Raw genomic sequence first — 18,996 nt, forward strand, 5'->3', positions numbered from 1 at the left:
TCCTTCTCTAGGTGCTGAAACTCTAGCATTAGACATAAATATCCAGCTACCTCTTTACCTTTTTTTTTTATCTTTTGGAAATCAGGTCAAAGACTGAAATGAATGCTTCCTATCCTTGAAGTAGTGCAGACTGCTATATCAAAAAAAAAAAAAAATCAATAGGTTCTTCACAGGGAAATATCTGTCTTTCCTGATAGAACTGTGTTTTTCAAGTCTCAGAGACTCATTTAGGTATAATCACAGGACACATAAATAGTTGGCTAGTGTGACTGACTGCTGGGATGCCAGAATGCTGTTGTTATTCTTCAGGTATAAAACATATTCTTTCCAGAAGCAGAAATCACAATGTCTCGTAATCTGTTCTTCCTCCTTTCCTATCCAGAACGGCAGCACAAGGAACCAGTTTAGCTCTCTACATTTTCTTACTCCTTTTTTTTTTTTTTAATGGAAGGAGCATCAAGGCCTCAAGACCCATATTTGTGCAGCAAAATTCAATTTTACCTGCAATGTGGATAAACCTTGAAACAGGCTGGATTATAGATTATGTTTGAAAATGTTGCTCTATGGTGTTGTCTCCCATGGGAATGAAGGGTTGAAAACCACTTACAGGTTTGAAAAGTTCAGATAAAGTGGCACCTCAGAAAAGGGAGAGATTGTTCCCAGGCTCACTGATGAGAACGCTTGAAATATAATGCAAATGATAACTGGAGTCCTGAAGCCTTTAGCAATTAAATGAAGGGCAAAAAATTCTATCATTTATGATTAGAATCTTATTCTAACATTCCACAGGTTAAAAGCACATCACTATTGTGAAACACAACGAAATGTTGGTAACTACAGCTGGGGAAGGAAAATGAGAGGGCTATTAATGAAATTGCACATTAAAATTTTAATTGCTCTCTTGGCAAACTTTGAAATGACAGGGTTTAAGAAACAGCAATGAAATGGTAAAATACTGTAGATCCAAGTAACATTTTAAATATAAATGTATTGGCCTGTGATCATCAAATGTTTAAAGCAACAGCAGCAGCTATAGATGTTGAGAAAACCCAGAATTTTGAAAGTTCCAAAGTTAATAGAACAGGTGGAGAGGAATTCTGTTTTCAGTGTGCTGGTTTTTCCACATTTATTTTTAGTAGGCTTCTTATGTATTCCTTCAAATGACAAAAAATAAGAAATTATGAATCACAAAGGAAATCAGAAATTTAATAGAAGTATATCAAATCATGCTGGAAGGAAAAGTACAGAAAAATTAATTTCATTGTGACAGTTAAGTATCAAATAAAATATTGGACCTCTTTTATCTAGCATTTATCCAAAAAGAATATAATTTGATTTTTGCTTGTGCAATATAAATCCATAAAGCCTGAAAAACCCTGAAAGCATTGTCAGTGTTGACATTCTAGCAGCAAAGATACAAAAGCGGTTTCTATTTCACTATTGTTTGCAACAACTGTGTTGTATTTTTCCCTCTTATTTTGAAAAATAAATATAAAAGTAAAAATAGGAAAAACACTTGAGTATCTCCTTTCCCTCCATGCCTTTTAGCCAATTTTGTGTAAGACCTGAAAGCCCATAGATGAGCTGTCACATCTGAACCCCTCAGTTTCCCAATGATACGTATTCTGAAACTTCAAGTTACAGTGTGTGAAAATATTTTAAATAGCATGCAACACATTGTGGTCCTGCCATGATGGAGGCAAAACTTGCTATCTTCTTTGTATCAGTTACCTTATCTTGAAGGCATTGATGGGGAAAAATAAAGGTCAATTTTTATTTGAACTATAGAGGGGAGTTCTATCTTTGCACATCCCTTGTTTTCTAGTTTCAGTCTGAATTGAAGTATTTCACAGTAAAGGCCATGAACGTAAATTAAACCCTCAGTAAGAAAGTTACACTTCCCTTTAAACACCCAAGGAACAGGTTATCACACAGAGAGTCAGTTTGCTTATGATGCTTTTTCTCTGACCTCATGGGTTATTTGGATGGTGGGTGTGAAAACAACCACACACCAGTTCTGCTCTTTCAATCACTTGTGTTTCTTGTGCCCCTTTACTGCTTATCACTCACATACCTTGAATCTGTACTTGCCACCAATGAATTGTTCACTTAATAATCCTTTAAGAGCAAAGACTACTTCTGGAAGTATTTTTAATGTGGTATAATCTGCAAAGAATACCAATTTCCCATGGAGAGGAAACATCAGGTTGTTGATGTCCTCCCAAGGCAGAGGATATGTAAACTGAAATAGAAGGAATAGAAAGGGGAAAAGAAACTTAAACACCTTTTTTGCCCTTTAAGGAAAGTCTCTTTAGAGCAGAAGAAATTTCAGAAGGTATTTCTCAATTTGATATAAGAGGTTAAATAGGCTGCAAGTTCCCTGCATAGATGGCTCAGAGGCCCTCAGGTGGCCTCTTAGAGGAGACAGCATGGGCCCAGAAATTGTATAGCAGCCCTCCTGCAGTCATGTCGCAGGAGTGCACCATCTCAGAAGCCTCTGCAATTCTGCAGTTGGTGCCTTTATTTTTCCCATTCTGTTCTCATTGCAGCTACTTCAACCACAGTTAACCTGTGTTTGGCTGCTACTGGTTTTGGTTTCTTGGGGTTTTCCCTACATTTTCTGTCCCATCATGTCCACAGATAGAGAGTTCACTGTACAGTAAAGGAATGATCCTAACCCCATTAGGATCTGCTCTCCAGATGTCACATAAAGGGATAACTTTTCCTGTGCTTTATTTTTTCCTGTCTCCCATGAAGCCTGTGAGTGTTCACGTTTTGGCAATAACTGCGATCCTGTCAGTGGACGCTGTATCTGCCCTCCCAATACTGTTGGAGAGATGTGTGACAAATGTGCACCAAATCACTGGGGCCATAACATTGTCGGTGGCTGCAAGGTGAGTGGATTTCTATTTTCTCTATGTGTGTTACCTCTTTCACAGTAATTTATAGCTGAAACACAGTTTTTGGTTTGTAAATCGTGGCTTGTCTCCATACTGCAAGTTTTGGTGCAAGACTGTTGTGTAAATGTTGGCAATCTGTTACTGCTACCACACTACAGATCCTCTGTCTCAGGTATGCCGCCTGTAACACAAAACACCCTATTGGTTCTGCTGTCACACTGAGTCAGTGTCCTGCTTAAGCCTGATTTTATTTTATTATAGCTGTGTTTAACATGATTGAGGAGATTACCACAGTATTGAACGATGTACATAGATGTATATTTACACGTAATCAGCAGTGCCTTTGGGGAACAAATTTTCCTTGGCCTTAATGGTGACACTACTGGGAAGTTTGCTTGAGAAAGTCTTCAATTTGCGCATGAAAGACAGCAAGGAGAAAAGAAACATCCACCTTAGTTGTAAATTGCACTTCATTCCTGTATTCTTTAAGGGGAAGCAAACCTTATTATTAGCATTTAAATCCTTCTTATTCCAATATTTGACACAGAGTTAAAATATCTGAAGAGAAGAGAGAAGAAATAGGAAAACAATGATGGAATGATGAGGAGGCCATGAAAGCTGTTGCTAATTACCTTGAGTTGAGTGGCACAGTATTCAGTTAAGGTTGAAAACTGGTAACAGTGGACATTGTGCAAAGTTCAAATGCCTTTTTCCTCCCTGCTGTGCTCATTGATGATAAGGGATTTAATAGTACTGCTACAATTACTCTAGAAAACTATATCTTTTTGGAACATAGTCATACACCATTAATACTTGTTCTTAAAAGGCTGTTAGTCATGTAGCAAAGCAATTGACAAGAATGATTTCTTTTTGGTATGTATGTAAAACTCCTGTGAAACCTCTGCAGTGCTGCTATGATATAGACTCCTGGCTTCTGAAACCAGCCTAATGAGATTGAAGACCTCTGTTTGAGCTCTGAAGTATATTCTCTGATTGTCTTTTATGTGAGCACATTAGTATGACAGTTCCATGGCACCATCTAAATTAATGATGAACAGCCCACATCTCTTTCAGTATGTTGCTGCTAATTTCTGCAAAGTGAGATGTGAATCTCCTGCTTTGCAGTCTTTGTAGAAGATTTCCAAGGCTGTTGTAAGTCTGGGATAGAGAGCATTGTAGAAAACCGCATAAACCATACATAGCATCTGATTGTAGTTTAGGGTCTGATAATGAACACTAAGATATTTCAGAGAATGGTGAACAATTTGCTTTCTCAGCTTTGTGTTCAAATGTATCTTGTAGAAAAAAGTTCTTTCTGTCAGAAAGTTTTATTTTTTAGGTTAGGTAGTCTTCTTGCAGACTAATATTTAACCAGTGGTTAAATAGTTTCTCTGGTATTCAGTAAAGATTGCGTCTGTATTTTTCCTGTATATATTCACCTTCTTTATAAATGGAGTTTTCAGATCAGAGGAAAGGTGCTCTAAGTAGTCATTTAATAAACTGTTTTGCTTAGAAACTGAATCCACATTTTCTTCCTCTCTTTTTCAGCTTTGTGTCTGTAATTTTAGGAAGTCTGTCCATGTCAGTTACTGTGGTAACCTGTACTTCTGGCACTGAGTTTTTTGCTGTACGTTGAACTTCTCCATATGATATTCTGGTCACACCAGTGATTACAGCCAATGTCTTGTATTAACTGTGCAGTGCTACCACAGTAATAGCACTGAGGGATTCCTCTGTTCTTTGGAAATCTGCAGTTTTCCCTGCTACTTTTGTATGCAGTATCTAGACACCCTGGAAAATCACCTATTTCTATCCTCACTTGCCTGTGCAAGTCTTATTCTATGAGCAAGTTTACTTCCAAATATATCACATGACTAAATCTCTAGCCCTTACTGTGTAAATTACTGTCATCTAGGAGTCTTGTTTGTACAAAGTGGATAGTTACCTGTCTGATGGATGAGTAATAGACACTGAACTAGATTCCTCTAGAACCACTGAACCCATTGCTCCTGAGCAATTCCAATTTTAAGAAAGTGTTCTGAACATGCCTGCAGAGAATTTACATACAAAATACTTCTTAGAGAGTGCTTGTAGTTTCTGAGTTAATTTTGTCCACAAAGTATTCCAATATCCTTGACCCTTCTGGGTTTATTTGTTTTCAATGCCTAACTTATATATGGTAAGTAATATCTATCAAAAAAAAATCCCACCAGTGTTGTAAATGTATTTAGTGTAAATGCTTGACCCATATTTAATAAAAATACATTACTGGCTTTATAATTTAAATATGTTATTTTTAGACAGTGGAAATTCATTGCTGTATTTTATTTATAGATACTTAAAAGAGGTGAATTGGTTTTTGGTTGGGTTTTTGTTTTGTTGTTTGTTTTTTTTTCAGAAGCGCAATTACAATTGCCTTGTTTCTCTCCTTTTCAGCCCTGTGAGTGCAGCCTCATTGGAGCCCTAAGTTCTCAGTGTGACTTAAATACAGGCTGTTGCTTCTGCCGCCCTGAATTCTCTGGGGAAAAATGCACTGAGTGCAGGTTGGGCTACTGGAATTATCCACATTGTGTCGCTTGTCAGTGCTTTGTGGTTGGGACAGATCCACAGAGCTGTGATGCAGAGGGGAAGTGCTCATGCATTGATCATTCTGGACAATGCAGCTGCAAGGTAGGACAATAAGACTGTAAACTGATCTTATAACTGCTGAGAAGATTATTTCAGATTTCATTGGCACTTGCCCTTACTTGTTCAAACAATATATGCACAGCAATCTCCTTGGTTTTCATAGTGCATTTTTGAACTGATGTGCGAGGAGTCCAACATAAATAAAGACTTCAGGGTTTATCAGCTGCTTTTCCACATACTGTCACTTGCCAGTATAGCATCCTCTTCGGAGAATCCTTAGCATCCTCTTTCCCCCCCAATTTTTATTTCTGTCTATTCTTACAGAACTGTTGACAGTTCATCCCCATAATACAATTCTTGTTCAGATTCTGGGCACAATAAAAGCAAATACATCAGTAACCACAGTATGCCACAGTGCTAATTCAAAGTACATTGACTTAGATGGAGTCAAAATTCATCATTTCAAGAGTAGAATTCACTGCAATAGTATCTGTTTGGAGTAGACTTCATCCAATTCAGGATCATTAAAGCAAAGATTTTTGGCATCATCATCGACAACATTCTTATTTGGAATTGTGCTTGGTAGAACAGCACACTTAGGTTGTTTGAGGCGTGGCTGGATTGCTGAGCTTACAGGGCAGTAACTGGTGGTTTGATATGCAGTTGGTAGCCAGCAAGCAGATTATCCCAGAGCCAATACCTTCCTCAGCGACACAGATGACAGAATTCATGATCAGCACATTTGAAAATACTGCTGACTTGGAGGAGGTCAAGGTTGATGTGCTGAACAGTAGAATTACTGTCTAGAGGGTTGTTGAAAAGCCTGATGACTGGGAAAATAGAAAGGTCATTAATTGGAGTGGAATGACCTCAAGAATCAGTACAGTTTGGGAGGAAGAAGCCTGAGTGGCAATCCTGCTGGAAAACACAACATAAACCCACTGTATAATCTCATGGTAAATAAGGCAAACTGCCCACTGATCTGGATGCAGTGAGCCCAGTAGCCAATGCAGCTGCAAGGTAGGACATCACAAAGAGCATGGTGAGCAGGAGAAAGGCTTTATCTACTCAGTTCTCTACTCTTACTGTAGCTGGTGCACTTGGAAATGGTGTCCAGTTTTAGAGCTTGATTTGAAAGTATTGTTGAGAAATTGAAAAGGGTCTGGAGAAGAGTCTCAAAGCAGATGATCTGTGGGGATGTACTGAGAGAGCTGGACTCCTCTTAGGCTGAAAAAATAGGCTAATAAGAGGAAATGCAATTATGACCTATTAGCCACTTCAAGGAGTAATTGATGGAATAAAGTCCTTTCTGACGATGGCAGAAGATGTAACAAGGGACAACAGCTGCCTAAGGGAGCTTGGGAATTTTGGATTGGACATTAGAAAATTAAAAATCAGAGTTATGCAGCAGTGGTACACATTATCCAGAAACATGTGAAATGTCCATTCTAGGAGATTTTCTAGAACTGCCTAAAAAGTGGCATGGGTAATGTGACCTAGTACTGATGATACTTCTAGGGAGGAGGTTTTGAAAAATGACCCCTAGAGATTCTGTCTGTGATTTAGATTAATTCTTCTTCTTTAGGTCTGTATTGACACAAAGAGATAGTAAAATGGAAGGATGAATTTAAATAATTGAATTGCCAGGTAATTATTTTGTTAAATGGGCAACAGTCATTTAATTCTGAGTTTCAAGACACAGAACTGTAGAAGAAATTAGGTTGGAAGTGACCTATGGAGGTCATCTAGTCCAGCACCTTGCCTGAAAGACATTGCTGAGGCAGTACTTCCAAGCATGGGGAGAGATTTCACAACCTCTTTGTGCAAAATGCTTGACCACCCTCCCATTTTCTGGTATATTTGAACAGGAAGCATTAGGCTCTATTTCACAAGTACTGACTCATTTGATGATGACACCATAAGAAAATGGAAGTGAGTTGAACACATGGACTGTCTGAATAAAACTCAGTGCTATTTGCCCTGTGCCAGCCTCTGAAATGCAACAGTGGAATTATCTCAGTTCTTTCAGCCTCTCTTGATACATGATAAGCAGCAGCCCCTGTAACTGTCTCGGTGCCCCATTTCTGGATTAGGTCCAGCATGTCACAGAATCACAGAATTGGTCAGGTTGGAAGGGATCACTGGAGGTCATCTAGTCCAACTCCCCTGCTGAAGCAGAGTCCCCTCGAGCACATGACTCAGGGTCGTGTCCAGACTGCTATCTCCAGAAAAGGAGACTCCACAACTTCTCTGGGTCATCATTTTTCTTGTACCTCTTGTAAGCACTAAGTAGGAAGAGTGGGGGTTCATGGCATTTTAAAATAGAAGTGTTTCTTTGTTGATTCTTTTAAGGCTAATAACATAGTTTCTTCTATGTTTCTCTGAGTGCAAATGAACAGTGTATATTTAGCTGATGATTAATGATAAAGAAGTGCAATTGATATGAAATAAAATTCAAAGCGAGTAAAAATTGCCGTTTATGAGAGAAAATGGACAAATAATACCGAATTAAGTAAGCATTTTTCCCCCCAGAATTTTAATCTAAAGTTAAATTTAAATCTAGGGTTAATCTTTTGTGTAACTTTTTTTGAAATAGTTATACATTGGAGAAACTAGATTTTTATAAAATTATAATCGTTGCCATTTAAACCTGCTATTACAGCTGCAGAAATGTGCTCTCAAAGGCTCAGGAGCCTCATTTTCAGCCATGACAAAAAGCAGCAAAATCTAAGCTAAATACAGTGCACGCATATTTGTTGATAGAACAGGTGGAAATGAGGGTTAAAACTGGTAAATCCTGAGGGATAATGTTGGTTTCTTCTATAAGCTTTGGAAAGTTTAATTTTTTTAGATTGGCTTCTTTACACTAGTCTCAAGAGAACAAAAAAGGTTTGTGGGGAGGAAAAGCCAACCAGTGTTTTCATGCTGTTGACTTCTTTTCTTTTTAATGGCTTGGTCTCAGTATGAAAATGGTTTTAAAAGGCTCTGCATAAATTATTGTGTATCTGCCCTATCTGGAATAGCTTTTTATTTGGACTAATTGAAAAATGAAAATAAAAGCATTGACATTGCAACAGTGAAACATTTCAGCCTTGTTAATACTGTTCAATGATGTGGAAAACAATCATGAAGAGGGGAAAGCTTTTCTCTTCAGAATATCCATTAAAATACATTTCTCAGGAAGAACATTTAGTGCTGTACCTTAACTATCTGAACATGTCAATGCTAATTCCTATTAAACAGAAGGCTTGATTAACATGGGCAATTTCAGAACAACTTATTTTTCTTATCTTATCAATCAGTTATTGAGCATGTCATGCCCAAAGTGCCATTTAATTTTTCTGTGCTTACAACTTTCAGTGTGAAGCCAGCATCTATTGCTCAGAGCTACTCAGTAGATACAAATGCAAATGCATTAATTACATATGTTTGCATACACACGTGATAAGAAGCTGGAGAGTTCCTTGAATATTTCCTAAAGTTTATTATTATTTCTTGCTGCACCCTGTTATTATCATTAACAGTAGGATTTTCTATTTCTATTGCTACCTTTAAATAAAACGTGATTTTTTTTTTCCTTTTAAAAATACTCTCTCTCTCTCTTCCAGGTTAATGTGGAAGGTGTCCACTGTGACAGGTGCAAGTCTGGTACATTTGGTCTCTCTGCCAGAAACCCACTTGGCTGCAGCAGTTGCTATTGCTTTGGCCTGACTACACAATGCAGCGAGGCAAGGGGGCTGATCCGCGTGTGGGTGAGTAGGAAACTGCTGAGCCATGTAATGCGATAATGTTGTTTCCTGCTGGCATCTTTTAGTCAGGCACTGAGAGGTAGCTAGAAAATGGCCAAACATTTAAGCAATCGCCTTTCCTCTTTATGCTTTGAGGAGTGGTGAGAGCGGTATGTTCCATTAGACAATCAGGGTCAAGACATGAAAAGGAAATAAGTAGATAAGAAAATGAGTGATAGGGTAGCTGACATCCAGCCAAAGTAAAGCTATTAAACCCCAAGAAAGGGCAAGCTGGTCATGTGGGGAAATTATGCAGTCTAATGCATTGCAGCATAATCCCTTGTACGTGATACACAGTTTACCCAGGTGTATTCAAGAGTCACAGATACTTGTTGTCCAGTATAAATTCCCCATAGTTCAGTTAATCTGTTTATTTTCCTTATTGGTTTTGTTGTTTTGTTGGGGTGTTCTTTCATTTTTAAAAAAGAGCTTATTGAAACTATATTTAAATTCAAGCGCGGAAAGGTATAATCCATCAGAGCAAACAAAGAGCTCTACACCTGTTTGTGGAAGAGGGCCTTGAGACCTATGCTGGACTGATAAATAAGGCAGACTGGATGTCTCCATTTATCTGTACAACAAGCACAAAATACATATTGAGACTGCTGCCATGCTAGCCCCTCAGTTGCATTCTGGAGGAGAGATTTCTAACGGAAAATTATTCGTTCTGTCCCCATGTATGGTTAATCATAGCTCTGCTTGAAAGAATGACAGCCATAGAAGGAATGTCTGCCTAATGCAAATCAGCCAAAGCCCCAGACAACTCATGTACAAGCATCAGTTAGATAAGGATACTTTAGGCTGAAATCAAGTTAATCTCTCGTGCTTAATATAATATGGATAGCACTTATTGTCCTGTTCACTGTTCAGTCCCATAGCACCTCTTTCCCTTCCCAGTGGATGAAGTGATTTATTATGATCTGACCCAGTTTTTCTCATTATTTCAGTTCTGCCCATCATATACTGCTAGACTGGACATGAAAGGCTGTAGAAGACTGACAATTTATAAAATTTAATCAAGTTCCATAACAGCAACAGTTCTGGATAATTGTGCTTTGACCTTTGTGGCAGCACAAAGCAGAAAAAATTTAAACCTAAACCTCCTGATTATTTTGTTCTCTTAATTAATTTTCTTTTGTATTTATGCTGATATCTAAAGAAGTGTATGTCCATGTTGCATCTAGTATTTGGCACTCTCATCCATTTCAGAATTGATACAGAACTGTAAAATAAGTGAGACTGTGTTCTGCCAGCTGCTAGTGGCTATTTTGGATACTCTCAGGTGCTTCAAATTACATTAGACTTGTTTAAACAAGCAAATCCAGATTTATATGACAATAAGGCATGGCTGATTACTGATCTGAAATTCAAATGTGTTGACCCTTTTCTTGGTATCTAAAGTATTAAACAGTAAAATACAGTTATGATACAAAATCAGGAAATCTCTCGCAGGGCTGGCAATGTTAGGAGTGCTTCCATGTCTGATCAGTCCATAGATGCTGCTGTAAATGGAAATACCAGGATACTGAAAGTACAGTCCAGGGTTTGGTTGATTCCTTATTACCTGACTCCTATCTCATCACCAGTTTGTTGATGGTATGACTGTTACCTGCATTTGTTTTCATCATCTTCACTCTTTGGGAGAAAGCAGTATTGATGCCAGCCCTTTGCATCTGTTCACGCATTCCTTGAGATTCTTCCATTGGCACAGAATTACTAAGACTCTTACTACAGTTTTTGATCAAAATAATGATTCCAATATAATGCTAATGAGACTTTGTCAACCAGTCTAAGAAAATTACAAGCATATAAGTGGCATCCTTGTATTTTTTTAATAAAGCTGAATTTAGAGTTACGGAAACCTTCACTGAAGCCTCACTCTCTGCAAATTGCCTGGAGAACATTTAGCTTGAATATTGCATAGAGATATCAAGGCATCAGACACTGTGTTTTACAGCTCCAATGATCTATAAGTGATGAGAAAGTGCTTCTTTGTAAGGTAACATTCCTCACAATCTGAACAAAAGAGGCCTGAGACTAAAATAGCACTATGAAAATCACTTTGATAAAATTCATGGAATTACTTGCTGATTAAAGTATTTTAACCAGTGCTGCTACATTCTTTGTTAACATTCAGGACAAGGTGCAAAAGGCTCAAGGGGAAAGTCATTATTAGCACTGTTCATACCTGAAGGAGTAGCAAGACTGCTTTGTGACAAATTGCTCATGATGTGAAATGAAATTACCTAGAAGTAATTTTTTAAAGAGCTAGAATTTAAAGACTAACACTTCGTGGGGAAAAAACAGAGTTCATTTTCTTCTCAATTTTTTTCAAATATGCATAGGTGACCTTGAAGCCAGAGCAAATGATTCTGCCACTGGTGGATGAAAAGCTTCAGCGTAGCACTCTTTCAGGGATTGCGTTCCAGCCTCCTGAAATAGTAGCAAATATAGAACAGGTGATGCAGGATCTTCGGTCAGAACCTGTTTACTGGAGACTTCCAGAGCAGTTTGAGGGACAAAAGGTAAACCTAAAACTCCACTGAGTACTGATGTGGCTTTTTTTTTTTTCTTTTAATCTTACTTTATTGTTTTACAGTACCTTTTTTCCTTCCCAATAAGCATGTCTTCACACAGTGGAAGGTACTTCAAAAGAAAGTAAATGCTATTCCATTATTAAAAACTATTTGCTCTGTTATTATGGAAATTCATAAAGTAACGCAAACAATATTTTACATGTTAATATCTGTAAATATCTATGTTCTATTTTTCCACAGGATAAATTTTCTCATAAAAATGTTATTTGAAAAATTAGGCTACACAAATTTAATATAACTCTCTTGCAGTTTTTTATTTCTCTCATTTTTAGGCAAAAAATACATGATATTTGTAGATTACATGGGAGAAAATGATTGAAAGAACCGTCCTTTTGGATGTTGTTATGCACCTCTGTGACAATTTATTTTGCACTTTTGATATTCCTTGGTTTGGTGGAGCATCAAGGCACATATAAGGAAATATATAATGTACTGGTTTTATTGTAATATAATAACAAATTGTGGATGAGTGTTTTTGAACACAGCCCTTGTCCCCAGATAATTCCACAAGTACATATTGCTATTTTCTACCATGCATGCATTCATCAGGCTGCACATAGGTACAGAGCACATCTAGCTCCTTCCCAGGAATTTATTTTTAGCTAACTGAAAATGAGATTTCTTTTTGTGCTTTGCTAGCTGACCGCATATGGAGGGAAACTGAAATACGCCATCTACTTTGAAGCACGAGAAGAGACAGGTTTTACTACTTACTCCCCACAAGTCATCATAAGAGGTGGGCCTCCCACAAATACAAGAATTATTGTCCGGCATATGGCTGCCCCTCTGATTGGCCAGCTGACAAGGCATGAGATAGAGATGACAGAGGTAACATTTCCATCTGCTTTTTTAGCCCAAAATTTAAGCATGTGGGTCTTTTGAATATCGTTAATAATCTGTCTTCTGTGTTTCTGTCTTTCAGCATGAATGGGAATATTATGGTGATGACCAAAGAAACACTGGACGCTGGGAATATTATCATGGTAACCCAGGTCTCAACAGGACAATGTCTCAGGCAGATTTCATCTGGAAACATTATGGAGATGACTCAAGACCAAGTAGACCTGTATCCCGGGAAGACTTCATGAACGTGTTGTATGATGTTCATTACATTCTTATCAAAGCCACTCATGGCAATATCATGAGGCAGAGCAGGTAACTCTTTCATGCAGTGATCTGAAATAGTGCAGTAGTCCGATAATCTCATAGACCTCTCAGCTACTTCCAACAGAATTTTTATTTATGACACCAGCTATAAACCATTGCTGAGAAGAAAGAGCAGACAGAATTTGCATTTGGCAGAGCAGAAGACACAGAAGAGGGAAGTTTTATGCACTACAAGATTTAAATCACACTAGGCAAGTAGAATCTCTATTTTCAGGATCCTAGAACAGAAAACACATGTAGGCACACACATTCTGAAACAAACCTAGTATACTTTTTGAATAAAGGTCTACTTTATGAACGCATGATGCTGTAATTAAATATAGATGTTAGTGCATAAAGGGATTTTCTCCTGCGAGTGGGAAATTAAATATATTAGGGTAGAATTCAACATCTTCTATTCCATCTATTAATGAATCAGTTATGCAAGGAAATTAAGATAGCACTAAATTTGAAGTGGACATCAGGCAGCAACATGACAGGAACAGTACAAAAATCTCTGCAATCTAAAGGTCAGTTGTAAGATTTACACTGAAAGTAGCAGTCAATTGAACAAACAAGGAACCACTGCTTAGTTATCTATTCTTCAAAGAGGAATCTGTTGTTTACAGCATATCACCAGGTGAACATGATTCAGTAACAATATTCTTGTTGAGAAATGCTAATTCTCTATCTGCATTTATAAATAGATATGGCCTGCAAAGTGAAAAAAACAACCTCTTTTCTTTTCACCCAACACGAGTAAAGCCTAACTGTGAAGTTCAGGTTAATGGAATTCAAGAAAATAGTTATTAAAGTGCTTGGAGGATATCAGCGACCACCATCACAGGTTAGAAAATATGACATGAGAAAGAAGATATAAAGAACTAGATATGTTTAGAAACTAGGAATTGCTTTAAGATGCTTAAAATGTTGTCACAGAGAAAATGGAAAGAATGACTTCTCTGTTGCCTTGGTGGGTAAGTCAAAAACAAACATGAACTTAAACTTCAGCAGGAAAGATTCACATTAGACATGAATGATAAACTGCTGGGGCTAGAGAAGTTCTAGAATAGCTTACATAGATTGCTGCACAAAGTTTTTAATAATTAATACACAATATCCTTTGTAATCAAAATTTATTGGTAAGGGGATAGGAATACTCAGAGATAAACTCCAAAGGTCTCCAGAAGTCCTTCTTATGATTCTGTCTTTCTGATAGAAATGATAAGCTAAAATTATTTCTAGATTTCTAAGGTACAAATAGGTCTTTAAGAGTTTGAAGGCCTTTGGAGTTTGAAGGTAAATAGTAGGAGCAGATACCATGTAACTTCACGTTACAGTGTAACAGAAAACATAGTCATTTTTGCTGCTATTGTTTCTCTTTAAAGTATATAATTTAAAGAAAAGTATTCATGTAGCTTGCACTGGCTAGATGCTAAATATTAGTAACAGATGCCATAAGTGTTTAACATTGGTTTAATTTATTTTTGGCATAGTCCATTTAGGATATTATATTACAAGCAAGGGGATTCCCAGGAAAAGAGTTATGGAGGTAACCTCAATGCAATGTGGAAAATTTGAGAAGCATATTCATGTTTCATGTATGTTTCTCCCTTCCCTCTAAGCAGTACAGATCTTAGTTCAGCTGTGGAAGCAAAAACTGAGTACTATCTCAGCTGGAGCATCAAAAGGAAAGTTTTGACAGCAAAGCTGATTTGGGTCTATGGTGTGTGTGACTCCTGTGACTGCTCTGGGCCTGCACTGCACCAGCATTTTTATCAAGACTGCCCAGTAATGAGGCAGTCAGAACAGGGGAGGACTTTTCAGTTCCAAGGCAGGTTTGCAAGGTGTCACTTAAAGAACCAGAATATATTTTTACAGCATGGCATTTCAGAATGTGACATTTTATGACAGCAGAGCTTAGCAAACAGTTCATCTGGTCTTTCTGGTAACTCTCCATCTGAAGTCATAACCTTGCATATAATTCTGTATTTGATTTTGGAGGAGTTATGTCACAATGGATTTTTATGATCTGTCTAGTTACAAAGTTAACATTTATCACATGATATCTGAGACTTTAGGTAGAATATAGCAGGAATACATTATTATTTTTTTCAAGTTAGCACCTTGAATGATATCAGTGGAAATTTTGCGTGAGACTAAAATATAAATCCCAAAAAATGTTTCTAAAGGTTAGTGGAATATTACCGTGCATAAGACTTGAAAACTTTTATTAAAAATAAGTTCAGACCCATCCTTAGAACAATATTTATACTCAAATTTAAGCATATGTTTGAATTAAGTGACAATAAAACATTTATTTAAATAGAGTGTGTTATGCTTTCCAAATAAGGGCCCTTTTCTAAACTAGTAAAGCTTCTCTTTCCACTTGACTGTGCCTAGTAGAAAAAGATATATAAAGCTAAAGAATCTGTGGATGGGAGGAGTAAAAGATATATATGAAGTATTTTTACATTTTTTTTAGTTTTTAATAGTGCTTTAATTTCAATTGCAAAGTTTAATAGCTGCAGGTAAGTGATAAACTACAGGAAAAACACTTTAAAATAAAGTCAAAGTAGCAGCAGCAATTGGGAACATAAAAATGGCTTCATTCTAATGTTAGCACTCTATTAACTAAACAGTTTAATAGCAATGCTAATGTTGTTTCTGCTTCCAAGCTGTAGCATTATTAGTGATTTAGAGGTTTCTATCAGAATCCCAACCCAAATATTTTTCTCTTGTATTGTTCATTTTGTTGCCCTCATTTTCACATTCAGCACTCTAAATGGAAACATTGCTTTTATTAGATTTTGTTTTGCAACAGGGCTGTGATAATAAATTTCTTGAATTGAAGTATGCTTTCAATTTCACTGCAAATTATTTCAATATTCCCAACAGTGATCAGGTAGCAGTTGTTTGGCTGCTGCTTAATAGACAGTTTCCAAAAGTCAGCCAAGCCTGACCTTCCTTAAGTAACATTTTCACACAAACAATATGTAGTCCTAGGACCACAAACAATTTGTGGTCCTAGAATGTACTGTTATCTAAATACAGCTTTATGACAGTAAACAGTTTTTCAACTGTGCCCTCACTTTTGAGGATGTTGGAGAGGCAGATTTCATTTTATTTTCCCATTAAATGTACAGATATTTTAATGTAACTTTACATTGACATATCAGATCTGAATGGTTTTGCCCTCTTGATTTTCAGTCTTCTGCTTTCACCTGGCTTTGTTTGCTTGGTTTTTTGGGGTTTTTTTTGTTCAGTTTCCCTGTTTGACTGAACCCCTTTCTTCAGGTAGTAAGAAGAGAGCATAGGGTTTAAGTCACTAGATTGCTTTGGGGATTTTTATATTGACACAAGGTTATCAAGACGTGTGGGTCTGGTCATGTAAGTTCAGTCACAAAACTCTCATCTCATTCAGTGGTGGACATTTGCTTTTCCTCCATTCACCCTGACATTGGTACCTATGTGCCAATGAGCAGAGCAGCACCACTCAGTCCCACAGGAATCAAGGTCTGGGAAAAGTTGAACAGGCTGAGCATGAGAAGAGGTGAGCAGCTCTGTGAGCTCCTCTCCATTAGCATTGTGCTCAGACACTTACTGAATAGACTCTACCCACATTATTGACATTTATTTGGCCAGTTAGTCAGACCATCTTTGATGTTTTAGCTTAGGTTAGCATTATATTTGAAGCTTTAAAATTTTCACTGTTCTGCACATTTTGTTTCTCTGAGGCAATAGGTGTTCCAGATCATAGCATCCATTCAAGCAAACTAACAAATCCCCAAAATAAAGAAGTAAGCTTAAAGTACAGCATTCTGATACACTAGGATTAAGTGTATTTCATTAGATTTTATATTTGTTGTCTTTGTCCATGATGTACTCAACCCTATTTAGCAGGTCAGCATTCATGCTAGAAAGACAAGGAGTGGTTGGGAGGCAAGAATATTATTAGGATAGATTTTATTTTGTTTTTTAAATAGTTGCCTCATTAAAAGCTCATTAAGAGGACAATTTTACTGCCATACCCCAGAGAGTCATCAATTTCTTAATGAGTCCCTCCAAATGAAGAACCAGATATGAATTTTTGTATGTTAACTTTTGCTAGTTTGACTGAAAAGAAATTGAAGAGATAGAATCAAGCTGGAGATTTAGTTAGTTATACTGTTGCCTAGAACTAGAAGATGAGACCAAAGGTGGTGTTAACTTTGTAGTTTCTTGGGATATGCAAAAAAAACAGTGTTGTTTGTCTGCTGTAGATCAAGAATCCTACAAACAGCCAAATGAAACTGTTTCCTCCTGTGCCAACTGACTGTAAAGTAACTGGGTTTGAGTGAGTGCTTGACTAATCTCATTGGAGGTGTCTGCTCCTTTTTTCCAGGATTTCTGAGATCTCCTTGGAAGTTGCTGAAGGCGGCCCTGTGTCCGGGATGGCTCCTCAGGCTTACTTGATAGAGAAATGTGACTGCCCATTGGGTTACTCTGGTCTGTCCTGTGAGGTACAGTACTAACCTAATTCCCAGGAAAAGTCTTTGCACCTTCTCTGGTCCATTCATTGGCAAAGTGTGAATAGTAATTGAGTGTGAATTCTTTTAACTGGCAGCAACTCCCTTAATTTAATTGCTTATTTTCTCTTGCAGGTATTTTTCTCACAAGGAATTTTAGCCCTTTTTTTTTTATTGCTGTAGGGATATATGCCACTGAAACCATGGCAATGACTCAAATACTTAGAATACAGGAAAGTGAGCTTTACTGGGACAGCATTGCTGAGGCTGAATTGTGTGACTGATGCTAATAGATCAAGCCTTTTTGAACAGATGTGGGTATAGTACTCTTGTAATAGTAAAATACTAACTTGCTGAACACCAGGAGAGAAGTGTTGGTTAACTAAGTGACCTGGGTGCTCCTTAGACATGCACTATATTTATTTTTTCTTACAATTTCATGCTGAAGATTGCATATTTCAAAAGTACTCAAGTGTTCTAGTGAATCAGCTGACTTGTTTATGCTTTTGTAAAATGGATTTCATGATAGGTACCAGAGAAATTGTTTAAGATATAATCCACTGGCTGCAGAATGTAAGTTAATATTTCTGACTGTCCGTGCTCTAGATGATGAGAATGCCAATCTTTCTGTGTGCAGAATACCGTGTTTTCATTTTTATTCAGCACAAGCAATTCTGAATTCACTGTTTGCAATTGTTAGGTGGAGGTAGCAGGGATCAACATCTTGAGTATTTTGCAAATGCCTCAAACATCCTAAGTGGGATCTTGTAAGGGTTTCCCCCAAACTAGCAGTGGGAGAAAAATTGAAGTAAATGAAGGGAAAGATACCTTGTTATCTGTGAGAACTCTGATCCCTTTGGATGTTACACATGATTGTGTTATGCAGCAAATAAGTCAACAGAAATAGTAAGTTCATGGGAAAGGTGTGTAAGAAGGTGAATGAAGTAATTTTCTTTGCACACTACTTCAATAAGAGAATACACCTGAACTTGTGTAAATACATGAGAAATTAATGGGCTCTATTTGCTTAGAAGTACAGAATTTTTTTTAATTACTGTAGCAAATTGGATTTTTGAAGAAAAATATATGATAATATAATTAGAACTTTTTTTAATTCACACCCACCAGGGGTTCAATAAATATCTCAATTGCAACCTTCATACTTCATTCTTAATTGTGTGATCTTCACATACTCATAACTTAGTTTATTTTTAGTCTGCTCAGTGAAGGTTATGGTGTGTTCTGTGAAGTTTAGCAGGAAAAAAAAAAAATATCTGATACCCTGGCATTTTTAAAGCAGGTGTTAACATGGTGTATGTGTCTGTGCCATGCTTTATCCATATAATAACATTGTGAAGACAGTTTTTTTTTTTACAGCATTTTTTACTAGAAGTGACATTTATATCCCCCCCCTTTTTTTTCCACATCT

General features: G+C 37.1%; 1 protein-coding gene across 3 annotated transcripts in view; it reads left to right on the top strand.

Annotated features, from left to right (window-relative positions):
* LAMA2 (laminin subunit alpha 2) overlaps positions 1-18,996 on the top strand; it is a 336,497-nt gene that overhangs the window by 218,837 nt on the left and 98,664 nt on the right. For all 3 annotated transcript variants that reach the window (XM_068184425.1, XM_068184426.1, XM_068184427.1), the window contains 7 exons: positions 2,758-2,894; positions 5,337-5,570; positions 9,137-9,280; positions 11,662-11,841; positions 12,553-12,741; positions 12,836-13,068; positions 17,444-17,561. In XM_068184425.1, the coding sequence (XP_068040526.1) occupies positions 2,758-2,894; positions 5,337-5,570; positions 9,137-9,280; positions 11,662-11,841; positions 12,553-12,741; positions 12,836-13,068; positions 17,444-17,561 (1,235 nt within the window). The remainder of the gene's footprint in view (positions 1-2,757; positions 2,895-5,336; positions 5,571-9,136; positions 9,281-11,661; positions 11,842-12,552; positions 12,742-12,835; positions 13,069-17,443; positions 17,562-18,996) is intronic.

The sequence above is a fragment of the Anomalospiza imberbis genome, chromosome 3 (assembly GCF_031753505.1).
Source record: "Anomalospiza imberbis isolate Cuckoo-Finch-1a 21T00152 chromosome 3, ASM3175350v1, whole genome shotgun sequence".
Taxonomy (NCBI): domain Eukaryota; kingdom Metazoa; phylum Chordata; class Aves; order Passeriformes; family Viduidae; genus Anomalospiza; species Anomalospiza imberbis.